Genomic DNA, 13,338 nt, shown 5'->3' with positions numbered 1-13,338 from the left:
GGAGAGGGGGCGGTCTAGAAGTGCGAAGAAATAAATAAATAACAAATAAACCACGGATAGAAAAACATTACAGAGGGTGGTGAGCACAGAACAAAACATTGTGGGCTGCCCCCTGATGCCCCTAGGTGAGATTGCTGCCTTAGAAGAGAGAGGAAAATCCTCAGGGACAACTCACACCCTGCTCAGCACTTCTTCACCCTCCCACCATCGGGAAGGAGGAATGGAAGCATAGCCAGCTGCACAAAGAGGCTGAAGAAGAGTTTCTATCCATGGGCTGCCAGACTCCTGAATGAGAAATAACATCATAACTATGGAGTACGATGGACTTGCAGGGCCGGCTCAACGTGTAACATGTTCACACTGGTGTAATGGGACTGGGTGTTTGTTAATATGATTTACTGGGTTAGGGATATTTTTTTTCTTTTTCTTTTTGTCTTCACTGTGAGTTGTATTGTGTTGGGGGGGGGAGCACTGAGGGAGCTTAACTAATCTCATTGCACATATGTTATGCACTGACAATAATAATAATAATAATAATAATAATAATAATAATAATAATAATAACAACAACAACAACAACAACAACTCCGCCGTTGCCAGTCCCAAGCCCGGATGAGAAAGGAGGAGGGTTGGGGTCAGGTTGGCAACCTGGCCCCATAAAAAAAAACCCGCCAACCCATATAACATGGTGAAAGAAACAAATAAAAATTCTATACCGCATCGGTCGTCGCGCGGGTTAACAAGGGCCGCAGCGGATGTTGAGGTCCCTGGACATCCGTCGACAAGTGGGCTACAAGTGGACCAGCCAACAAAACGACAAAAATATAGTGCAGATGAAAACCGTGCCATAATGGCCTGTTATTACAACTCAGAGCCTGGGAAAAGAGGTTGTTTAAAGCGAATGTATGAATTATGGAAACAACAACATCCAGATTCAAATGTTAGTGAACAACGACTTGCAGATCAAAGGCGATTTATTACACGGAATAAAGTGTTTAGTGAAGTTGAACTTGAGGAAATTCAAGCAAATTGCAAAACTAAGAAAACAACATCACAAGCAGAAATAACTGATACTCAAGACACACCTAAAGGCATTGTAGTAGAACTCCCAGAAGAAGCTGTCGGGGAGGAAATAACAACACTATCACCAGAACCAGTTATCACTGAACCAACTGATGAACTAACTCAGAAACAAAAAGAATTGAAGGACAAGATCATGGAGCATTTTCTGCTTAATAAGGAACGGCAACGTTTACCATCATTAAAAACTGTGCCTAAGAAAATTTTGGCCCCTATCATGAAAATGGTTAATGCAGTGCTTTCAACAATTGAATCGGGATCCACCTTGGAAACGAACCAGTTAATGTACAGTGTAGCCGCAATAGTCACTAATGAACTAGGCATTAAAATCAAAGCACCTAGTTACACAACAGAAAAAGCATCAAAGCCAAAGTGGAAAATCCGATTGGAACAAAAAGTCAAAAAAATTAAGGGCAGATGCTAGCAATTTGAAGAACATGTGTGAGCAACGACTTAGAAACAACAAAATTATAGATCAGCTAATCAGAAGGTATAGATTGGATACAAGAAACATCAATGAAGCTGTAGAGATTGTAAAACAGCAGATAACAGCAACAGCTAGGAAAACTGAAAGATATGAGGCACGAATCATCCAATACAAACAAAATCAGCAATTTCGATCAGACCAACGGCGTTTTTATCAAAGTCTTAATGTGAATGATGACACCAAAAGTCAAAAACCAGAAAAGCAGGCCACAGTTGAATTCTGGAAAGAATTGTGGGAAAATGCAAAGGACTACAATAAGGAAGCAAAATGGATACATGACTTTGAGAAAAGCATTGGCAACAAACAAATGCAAGTATTAGAAATAACAACTGAGATGGTCAAAAATCGAGTAAAAAAAGTAAAGAATTGGACATCACCTGGAAAGGACCAATTACATGGTTTCTGGCTCAAATATCTGACCAGTTTACATGCAATATTGGCCAGGCAACTGAATGAGATTTTACAAAATGGCCAAATTGATGAATGGTTGACAACTGGAAAAACATACTTGATTCAGAAAGATGCAACTAAAGGAACAATACCTGAAAACTACAGACCAATAACATGCTTGCCAACAACCTTCAAATTACTCACAGGCATTATTGCAGATAACATTATGGATTATTTGGAAACAAACAACATCTTGCCAGTAGAGCAGAAAGGCAACAAAAGAAGGAGCAGGGGCACAAAAGATCAGCTCCTAATTGATAAAATGATATTAGAAAATTGTAAGAACAGAAAAACGAACTTGAATATGGTCTGGATTGATTACAAAAAGGCATTTGACTCATTGCCACATAGTTGGATCATAAAATGCTTAGAAACAACTGGCATTAGCAAAAATATTACATCCTTTACTGAAAAGGTGATGAAACAATGGAGAACCGAGTTGGCAGTAGGGAATGAGAACTACGGAATGGTTAATATCAAGCGAGGAATTTTCCAGGGTGATTCACTTTCACCTCTTCTCTTCATCATCGCGATGATCCCACTATCAGTAATCTTAAAAAAAATGAAATTAGGCTACCAAACAGCCAAAGAAGCCGAAAAAATTTCGCATTTATTATATATGGATGATTTGAAACTCTATGGAAAGTCAGAAATAGAAATCCAATCATTGACAAACACAGTCCGAGTATTCAGCACCGATATTTCAATGAAGTTTGGCATGGAAAAATGTGCCACTGTATCCATAAAAAGGGGCAAAATCACTGCGTGTGAGGGAATTGAAATGCCCAATGGCCAACTAATTAAATGCAATGAAAATGAAGCCTACAAATACTTAGGCATTCTGCAGTTGGATAACATCAAGCATGGAGAAGTAAAAACTATTGTCAGGGGAGAGTACACCAACAGAGTTAGGAAAATTTTGAAATCTAAATTGAATGGTGGAAATACAATCAAGGCCATAAACACCTGGGCAATACCAGTTATAAGATACACAGCTGGTATAGTCAACTGGACACAAGCTGATTTGGACATTTTACACCGAAAAACCAGGAAACTAATGACAATGCACTACAGTTTACATCCACGTGGTGATATTGATAGACTATACCTACCCCGGAAATCAGGTGGCAGAGGATTATTACAAGTGAAGCAAATAGTTGAAGAAGAAAAACATGCACTGGCTGATTATTTAAAAGAAAGTCAAGAACATCTATTAATCGAAGTAAAGAACAAAAATCTATTGAAGGCCCAACAGACGAAACAAGAATACAAAAAAGATGTGATAAAATTAAGAATGGAGAGTTGGCAGAACAAAGCATTGCATGGCCAATTTCTGGAGAAAATAAAAGATAAAGTGGACAGTGAAAAAACTTGGTTATGGTTAACAGCAGGTACATTAAAGAAAGAAACAGAGTCACTAATCCTGGCTGCGCAAGAACAAGCTATCCGCACAAATGCCATTAAGACCAAAATCGAAAAATCCTCTGATGATGCCAAATGTAGACTTTGCAAAGAGGCTGATGAAACTGTTGACCACATACTCAGCTGCTGTAAAAAAATCGCGCAGACTGACTATAAAATGCGGCACAATTCAGTGGCACAAATGATCCACTGGAATTTGTGCAAAAATTGTAATATTAAAACAGCAACAAACTGGTGGGAACATAAGCCTGAAAAAGTCATTGAGGGTCAGATGGTCAAGATCTTGTGGGATTTTCGCATACAAACGGATAAAATACTGGCGCATAATACACCAGACATCACACTGGTTGAGAAAAAGAAGGTTACAATCATAGACATCGCAATACCAGGTGATAGCAGGGTCGACGAGAAGGAATATGAAAAAATCGCGAAATACCAGGACTTAAAAATCGAAATCCAACGATTATGGCACAAACCAGCAGTGGTAATTCCAGTGGTAATCGGCACACTGGGTGCTATTCCAAAAGCACTGGAATTACATTTAAAACAGTTAAAACTTGACAAAATCACCATGAGTCAAATGCAAAAGGCCGCACTGCTTGGATCCGCACACATATTACGAAAATATGTTACGACATCCTAGGCCCCTGGGTAGGGCCCGACTAGTAATCAATGCCAAATCCGGCGAAACAACTGGCCGCTGTGATACACTTCTGTTGATGCAATAATAATAATAATAATAATAATAATAATAATAATAATAATAATAATAATATTATTTAATGCTTCTAGACCACCCCCTCTCCCGCAAGGGACTCGGGGCGGTGTACAGTTCATACAAAATATAACAGGATACAATAAAATTAAATTAAATATGTACAGTTGACAATTGACATGGAGGAGGTTAAAATGTAGTTAAAAGAACTGTACAAAGCAGATATAAAATAAATTCAAACCCCTAAAAACAAATACAGTAAATTAAAAAACCCTAAAATAACCAGATATAATACATTTGCCAGGAGGGACAGTTGAATTATGCCAGGCCTGCTAGTCGGAACAGGTGGGTCTTCAGTTTTTGCCGGAAGGAGCGGAGGTCAGAAGTGGTTCTAATGTCGGGGGGGAGGTCATTCCAGAGGGTTGGGCCCATCACAGAGAAGGCCCTACTCCTCGGTGTCGCCCGCTGGCATTGCCTAGTGGCCGGCACCAGGAGAAGTCCCTCCCTGTGTGAGCGTATTGGCCGCAGGGATGTATGTGGGAGGATGCGATCCCGCAAGTAACTAGGTCCTGTGCCATGGAGTGCTTTAAAGATGGTAATCAGCACCTTGAAACGCACCCGGAAAACCACAGGCAGCCAGTGCAGCTCGCGCAGGAGAGGTGTTACGTGGGAGTACCTCGTACTCCCCATCACAGCCCGCGCGGCTGCATTCTGAACTAACTGCAGTCTCCGGGCGCGTCCCAAGGGCAGCCCCATGTAGAGAGCGTTGCAGTAATCCAGGCGGGACGTCACCAGCGCATGAGTGACCGTGCGTAGGGCATCCCGGTCCAGTAGGGGGCGCAATTGGCGCACCAGGCGAACCTGGTGGAACGCCCCCCTTGCCACGGCTGCCACATGGTCATCCATTGACAGCCGGGCATCAAGGAGGACGCCCAAATTGCGCGACCGTTCCACAGGGGGCAATTGTTCGCCCCCTATGGCCAGCGATGGGATCAGCTGGCTGAACCGAGGTGCCGGTAGCCACAGCCACTCAGTCTTGGAGGGGTTGAGTTTAAGTCTGTTGTCCCCCATCCAGACCCCGACGGCCTCCAAACACCGGGACATCACTTCGACAGCCTCGTTGGGGTGGTTTGGAGTTGAAATATACAGCTGAGTATCATCAGCGTAGAGGTGATACTCAACCCCAAAACCACGGATGATCTCACCCAGCGGCTTCACATATGTGTTGAACAGGAGAGGCGAGAGGACCGACCCCTGTGGCACTCCACAAGTGAGTGGCCTCGGGGTCGACCTCTGTCCCCCTGTCAACACACATTGCCTCCGGTCGGAGAGGTAGGAGCCAAACCACCGCAAAACGGTACCTCCGACTCCTATCCCCTCCAACCGGCGCAATAGGATACCATGGTCGATGGTATCAAAAGCCGCCGAGAGGTCTAATAGGACCAGGATAGAGGAACAACCTCTATCTCTGGCCCTCCAGAGATCATCAACCAACGCGACCAAGGCTGTCTCTGTGCTGTGCCCGGGTCGGAAGCTGGACTGGCGTGAGTCTAGATACTCGGATTCATCAAGGTGTCGTGGAAACTGCTGCGCCACCACATTCTCTACAACCTTCGCTAGAAACGGAAGGTTGGAGACTGGACGATAATTAGCTAGCCCCATTGGGTCGAGTGAAGGCCTCTTAAGCAAGGGCCTCACCACCACCTCTTTCAAGGCGGTTGGTAAGGATCCCTCACCCAATGAGGCATTCACCAGGCCCAGAAGCCAGCCTCGGGTCACCTCCCAAGATGCCAGTACCAACCAAGAGGGACACGGGTCCATTAAACATGTGGTGGCTCGCAGCCGTCCACGCAACCTATCTAAATCCTCGGGGGCAACAGAGTCAAACTCCTCCCAGGATGGTCTCACAAGACTCGCTGTTGGCGGCCCGTCTGGTCCACTGATCCGCTCCGGATCTGAGCGACTTTGTCCTGCAGATATTCCCCAAATTCCTCTGCTCTGCCCTGTAAGGGTGCCCCCTGTGTCCTCTGTGACAAGAGGGAGCGGGTCACCCTAAACAGGGCGGCAGGGCGGTTATCCGCGGACGCAATAAGGGTGGCGCAATATCTACGTTTGGCCACCCTTAATGCCACAAGGTAGGTCCGCAAGTAGGATCTTACCTGTGTTCGATCAGATTCGGAGCGTGAGGATCTCCACCTGCTCTCTAGACGTCTCCTGTGGTGCTTCATCACCCTCAGCTCCTCGGTATACCAAGGAGCCCGGGTGGGTCGCTGCCGCAGGAGAGGTCGCAAAGGCGCAACCCGGTCCAAGGCCCCAGCTGCCGCCCTATTCCAGGCGGCCGCTAGGTCCTCCGACCGAGCGGGGGTCAGGGCTACAGGTAATGGCCCACGCTCCGTCTGCAACCTATCCGGCTCCATCAGGTGCTGATAGAAAGCAGTTTGTATCCAGTAGAACAAAAAGGAAATCATGAAAAATCAAGAGGAACAAAAGATCAGCTGCTCATAGACAAAATGGTACTAAAAAAATGCAAAACGAAGAAAAACAAATTTAAATATGGCATGGATTGATTATAAGAAGGCATTTGACTCATTACCCCACAGCTGGATTAACACCTGCCTGGAAAACTTTGGAATCAGCAAAAATATCTGTACATTTTTGAAAGCAAATATGAAAAAATGGAAAACAGTTCTAACAACAAATGGGCAGAACATTGGTGAAGTCAACATCAGACGAGGAATCTTTTAAGGGGATTCACTTTCACCACTACTGTTCAACATTGCATTAATTCAACTGACAATAATCCTACGAAACACAAAACTGGGATACCAAATCTCAAGCCAACATGGCAAGATGAACAATCTACTATAGATGGATGACTTAAATGTATGCAAAAAGCTCCACTGAACTTAAATCAATACTCAACACAGTTCAACTGTTCAGCAGTGACATCAAAGTGAACTTTGGACTTGAAAAATATGCTATATTATCCATGCAGTGAGGAAAAATGGAAAAAACAAAAGGAATAGAACTGGGAAATGGAAATATAGTGAAAGCATTAGCAAAGGATGATGGTTACAAGTACCTAGGCATATTGGAAGCAGATAACATCTTGAATGGAAAAGTCAAAGAGTCAACGCAAAAGGAATACATCAGGAGAGTCCACAAAATATTAAAATCAAAGCTGAATGCTGGAAACATAATTAAAACCATTAATACATGGGCAGTTCCAGTGATACGCTACTCAGCTGGAATAATCAACTGGACTCTGGCTGAACTGAAAAAAGTGGACAGGAAAACACACAAACTTTTGAATATGTACCACACTTTACATCCACGAAGTGACATCAACAGGTTGTACCTGTCAAGAAAAATAGGGGGCAGGGGCTATTGCAAATCCATCAAACTGTAGAAGAAGAAAAATGAAGTTTGAATGATTATGTGAACCAAAGTACAGAAAAATTGCTGCAGGCTGTGAAAACGGAGAATAGCATAAAAACAACAGAAACAAAGGCAGAATATAAGGAAAAACAGCTGGATGACAGATTAAATAGATGAAAAACCAAAGCTTTGCATGGACAGCACTTGAAAAGCATTGAACGAAAATGTGATGACAACTTGTCATGGACATGGCTTAAGATGGGGAACTATCAAGAAAGAAACGGAAGGTTTAATACTGGCTGCCCAAGAACAAGCACTACAAACTAATGCCATGAAAGCGAAGATACAAAAATCCACTGACAATCCAAATTGCCGACTTTGCAATAACCGAAACTGTTTCACATTTAATATGTGAATGCAGCAAAATCGCACAAACTGATTACAAAGCTAGACATGACCGAGTTGCTAAATTAATCCACTGGTCATTATGTAAGAAATATGATTCATCCGTATCCAGAAAGTCAAGGGAACATAAAGTGGAAAAAGTTATCAAAAATATCATATCTCCCCTAGTCCTTCTTTTCATTAAACTAGACACACCAAGTTTCTGCAACCATTCTTCATATGTTTTAGCTTTCATTTAAACATCTTTGCTGTTCTTCTCTGCATTTTTTTAGAGTTTCAACATCTTTTTTACATCATGGCGACCAAAACTGAATGCAGTATTCCAAGTGTGGCCTTACCTCACTTAGCTCAGGGGTCCCCAACTCCCCATTACCGGACCGTGGCCTATTTGCAACTGGGCTGCATAAACAGTGGGCCAGTGTGTGCGCAAGTAAGCATAACTTGACTTGCATGGGCAACGGATCATTCATGCATGCATGAACATGCTGCCCCACTGCTCAGGCAAGTTGAGCTGCGTGCCTGCCACTTGTGTGGCCCAATTCCTCTCTCCCCCTCTGCTCCATCAGGCCACCAAGCCATAAAGATTGGGGACACACTGATCTAGCTCATCCTTCTGCAGCCTGTAAGTTCAGCCATTTTGAGACGCGACTGTCCAGCCTTTTCTTAAAACTATCCAGAGATCGAAAATCCATAGGTGGAGTGCTCCATTGTTGTTGTTTTTCTTATATTCAAATCAAACCAACTCAATAGATGCAGGCAAGGATGTAAATGGAGACTGGTTAAGGAGCAATAGTAAAAAAAACAACAACCGTGAGTTATACATTTATATAGGGTAGAAAGCACTGGATTTCTTTCCTAATCCTGCACTGTAACATCAGATGAATCAGGACTGATTGAATATAGCTCAGGATCAACAAGTCCAATTCTACAGATGTGCAGATCAATATTTTATTTTCTACATGCATACATTGGTATTCTGGATTGCCATGAAGGGTTTTTTAATGAGAGGTGGCTATGTTTGGCTTTCAATTTTGAGTTTCAAATTTCTTTAAAATTATCCGTTTAACTATCCTGGTATATTCTATTTCAGATTACAGATTAAACAGACTTGGAAGGATCTTGTAGGTCTGACAAATGGCAGTCCACATCTCTGCTTGAAAGCCTCTAGAAATCTCTCCTTGATCAGTTTGCGTCCATTATTCCTTGTCTGGCCTTCAGGTGCCTTGGAAAATAGATCAACACCCCACCCCACCCCTCTCTGTGGCAGATATTAGAAGATTATTAGAAGATTGCTATCACGTCTCCCCTGGTCCTTTTCTTCATATGCATTTTATTTGCAAATGTCTTCTTTCAGGCTTCCCTTCTGCTTGATTTGTCCAATGTACACATTTTTCCAGCATATTCCTAGTAAATGGCCATTAAATCTGGAGGTCTTCTAATTCAGCCCCCTGTTCCAAGGTCCCTTCTTATTCTGTAATGCTGTAAATCTATCGCTGTCTTTTCTGTGTGCTCAGCCCAGGTCAAAAGGGGAACCCATCTCATTTAACCACATGATCAGTATGCTATTTCCAAAACATGATTAAAAGTGGACATTTTGTTTCTTCCCTTACCTTGTTGGAGAAACACTTTTCTACAGTGAAATCTCTTGAGTGAGCAACAAGTTCTCCGCTGGGCAAAATAGTGTAGAGGAACAAGCGGGTTATGGGTGCAGTGTCAACATCCACCAAGAGATTCAAAAGGAAGTCGCCTTTGGGTTCTAAAGCAAGAAAATCCCAGGTGGAGGAGAGAGAGGGGGGGAGGGAGGGAGAGAGAGAGGGGAAGAGAGAGAGACAGAGTGAGAGAGAGACAGAGACACAGAGAGAGAGAGACAGAGAGAGGGGGAGAGAGAGAGAGAGAGAGAGAGAGAGGGGGAGAGAGAGAGAGAGAGAGAGAGAGAGAGAGAGAGAGAGAGAGAGAGAGAGAGAGAGAGAGAGAGAGAGAGAGAGAGAGAGATTGAAAAGGGGAAAATTAGAAGGAATTAATTCCAGTTGGAATACATCAGGCAACCACAACAGGCTGAGGAATGTGGGATAGAAGTGGATCATGGAAGAATCAGGAGCTGGAGAGCTTCAACTGCTCTCTTCTCCTTCATAGTTGCATGTGCTTGCCTTAGCATTAATCAGCAGGTGAATCTCCCTCCAGTAACATCATCTACTGCACAGGAGGGCAACGGACATAAAACACACCGCATGGCATAGGCCATGGAGCCCTTCAACCCTTTGCTATCTTGGAAAGTAAGGATGTTGCCTCAGACCCATGAGTCAGTGCTGTTAACCTGTTTCCCGGAAAATAAGACCCAGTCTTATTTTGTTTTGGGCTCCAAAATAAGCACTAGGATTTATTTTTGGGGGATATCTTAATTTATTTCCATTTACAAGAGGTCCACTTCTTCTGTTTCCTTGCAGTGAGGCAGGAGGCAGTGCCACTGCAATGAGGTGCAGGGGGAGGGAACTGCCCCACGTGCCCTGCACTGGCTTACCGTAGCTCAGGGGCCCCACACCCAGGCTATCCATGCTTCAAAAACTCTCTTGCCTTGCGGTGGCAGCTCCAGCATATCACTCGGCCTCCTGCTCTATTGCGGTCATGAACAAGCAGAAGTGGGCCAGCAGACATGTGAGCTTTTGGGGTGTGGATGGCCTGTCTGGGGGGGGGGGGGGGGGCTGAGCTACGGTAAGCTGGTCCATGGCATGTGGGGGGCAGCTCACCTCACCTCATGGTCACAGCACCCCCTTCTCCTCACCTCACCTTGTTTTGGCAGCACCGCAAGTAACCAGACGGTATGGGCAGGCTGTGCAGGCACTTAAATAGAGCTTATTTTGGGGATAGGGCTTATATTAAGCATAATCTCAAAAAATACCTTGGGCTTATTTTCAGGATATGTGTTATTTTCAAGGAAACACAGTAGTAGTGCCCCTCCAGGGTCTCTGCCCCCTGGAGAGGCACTACTAAGGGTTGAACTTGAGAGCCTTTTGCATGCCAAGAAGTTGGGAGCTCCACCCTCTTCCCTCTCTTTCCTCCTCCTGCCTTGCATGCATTTGCTTTCCTCAAAAGCAAAGTCACATTTAGCATGCTAGGCAGCTGCTCTGAGAGGCTGAACCTCTATGCCTCTCTGTGGATCCCCAAGAAGGGCTTGTCCTAGAAGAAAGGGTAGTAGGCAACTGGTCAGCCTTGTGGCTGAGTGACACTCAACCAAAACTCAGGATGAAGGAAGTGGCTGCAGAGATTTGGGAGGAATGGCCTGTTTATTCTACCCTTTTGTCCTCATCCTTTCCTCTGCTCACTGGCAAGGCTGGCTGTATGTACCCACATTCCTTTCTCTGCCAGTGTGAAATAGGATATAGCAACCAATTGCAAAGGGCAAAACTTTGCAGACAAGCAAGGGGCATACAGCATTCAGCAAGGGAGAATTGGATTCCCTACAGATTGGCACACTTCAAGCCCAGCACTTGAAATGGTAGTGATAAACACTCCAGGGAAGCTTTTTTTCCCAAGCATGGAGGGGAATGCAAGCTGGTGGAGGGAGCATTTACCTTTTCCCTGGATTGGCTGTGTGTGAGTCCCAGCTCGTATGATGTTTCCCTTAGCCATCACCTAGAAAACAAAAGAGGAATTCTTGCAATGCAGGTCAAAAACTGGCAGGGGATTGATGGAATGGTGGTAGCCATCACCTTTTCTTGTTTGACTGCCTTCTGTCAATACCCTTGATCAAGATACTTTCAATAGCCCCCCTGAAGTTGGGCAACAGGGTTTCCAGTCATTTAGCAGCAGGCAACTCATCAACAATAGTGTGAGCCAAAACAGTGCTTGAATTTATTTATTTTTAAAAGCAGTCAGCCATCTGAAATTTACCCTAAAATCACAAGGGAAGAAGCTGAAGATCTGGGGCATAATGACATCCTACTCACTAGGGCCCACAGCTCCTAAAATTGGTATAGGTGCAATCTCCAGCTTCTAAAAGGTTTCCCAATTGGGATTTACGCCATTGGTGAAATCTAAAATCTTACTGTTCTACCTAAGGTTGAATCTTCATCAATCTATATTTACATTATGTACTCCTAAAGTATATCCTTGCTCCAGAAAAAAAGAAAATATCTTTGTTTTCCAACTCACCAAATAATAAAAGATAACTTCCTTCTTCACAGCATTTGGGTCCAGGATAAAATGCACTCGAATTTGCTCTGTGTTGCCACAGCTAAATGTTTTTGGCCGAGGCTCAATGTGGAGGTAACTTTGACTTGGTGAGTAAAATCGGTGTACTACGTGCGAGTCACGCTCATGATAAATGGGGACCGAATGTTCACAGCTTTCATTTTCTTTGTAAACGCCCTGTTTATAGAATGGGAAAGAAACCATTTTGCTTAAAGAGCAATATATATGGGCATACCAGGTGCTTTGACAAAACACCTAATCATTCCCCTGGCTCAGCTGATAAGGAAGGAGAGCTTGTGGCTTAGAGGTTAATATAACTGCCTAACATGTAAAACAGCCCAAGTTCAAATCCCAGTAAGGGGATTGGCTAGCTGATGAGAGCTAAAATAGCTTGAATTAGATCTATACTACTCTCCATTTACACACACACATTATTAAGTCTAGCAATTATATTTGGTGATATGTATGTGTGTGTGTGTGTGTGTGTGTTACAACCCCTGGTATGCCCAAATATGGGAGGGAGCTCACTACTCCCCCTTTCTGTCCTTCGGCTCATTACAGAGGACCATCTAGGCAGAAAACCATATTTTTATTTTTAATGTTGCCTTTTTATAGCTCCCTCTCATATTTGGGCGTACTAGGGGTTGTAACACAAATACATACCTATTTCCCTCGCTCAGCTGATAGGGAGGAGAGCCTGTGGCTTAGTGGCTAACAAATCTGCCTAATATGTAACACAGCCCAGGTTCAAATCCCAATGGCAATTACAGCAGCCTAATATGCAATACAGCCCTGGTTCGATTCCCAGTAAGGGTATGGCTAGCTGATGAGAGCTAAATAGCTTGAAATAGATCTATACCAGTCTCACTTTATTTATTTATCAGCACAAATACAACACAAATATAAAAAGGCAACATTAAAAATAAAAATATGGTTTTCTGCCTGGATGGTCCTCTGTAATGAGCCGAAGGACAGAAAGGGGGAGTAGTGAGCTCCCTCCCATCTTTGGGCATACCAGGGGTTGTAACACAAATACATACTTATTTCCCTGGCTCAACTGATAAGGAAGAGAGCCTGTGGCTTAGTGGCAATTACATCAGCCTAATATGCAATACAGCCCTGGTTCGATTCCCAGTAAGGGTATGGCTAGCTGATGAGAGCTAAATAGCTTGAAATAGATCTATACCAGTCTCACTTTATTTATTTATCAGCA

At 43.7% G+C, this 13,338-nt stretch overlaps 2 protein-coding genes across 2 annotated transcripts in view; both read right to left on the bottom strand.

Annotated features, from left to right (window-relative positions):
- LOC309383785 (vomeronasal type-2 receptor 26-like) overlaps nt 1-13,338 on the bottom strand; it is a 261,853-nt gene that overhangs the window by 90,687 nt on the left and 157,828 nt on the right. The gene's annotated exons all lie outside the window — the stretch shown is intronic.
- LOC309383752 (alpha-2-macroglobulin-like) overlaps nt 1-13,338 on the bottom strand; it is a 90,992-nt gene that overhangs the window by 50,729 nt on the left and 26,925 nt on the right. The window contains exons 12-14 of the mRNA XM_081936592.1: nt 12,087-12,302; nt 11,507-11,567; nt 9,548-9,693 (exon numbers count right to left, since the gene is read on the bottom strand). Of these exons, the coding sequence (XP_081792718.1) occupies nt 9,548-9,693; nt 11,507-11,567; nt 12,087-12,302 (423 nt within the window). The remainder of the gene's footprint in view (nt 1-9,547; nt 9,694-11,506; nt 11,568-12,086; nt 12,303-13,338) is intronic.

Source organism: Natrix helvetica (assembly GCF_964273705.1).
Source record: "Natrix helvetica genome assembly, chromosome: 1".
In the NCBI taxonomy this organism is placed as follows: Eukaryota; Metazoa; Chordata; class Lepidosauria; order Squamata; family Natricidae; genus Natrix; species Natrix helvetica.
Note: the sequence above shows the minus strand (reverse complement) of the source record. Positions and strands in the feature narration are given on the sequence as shown.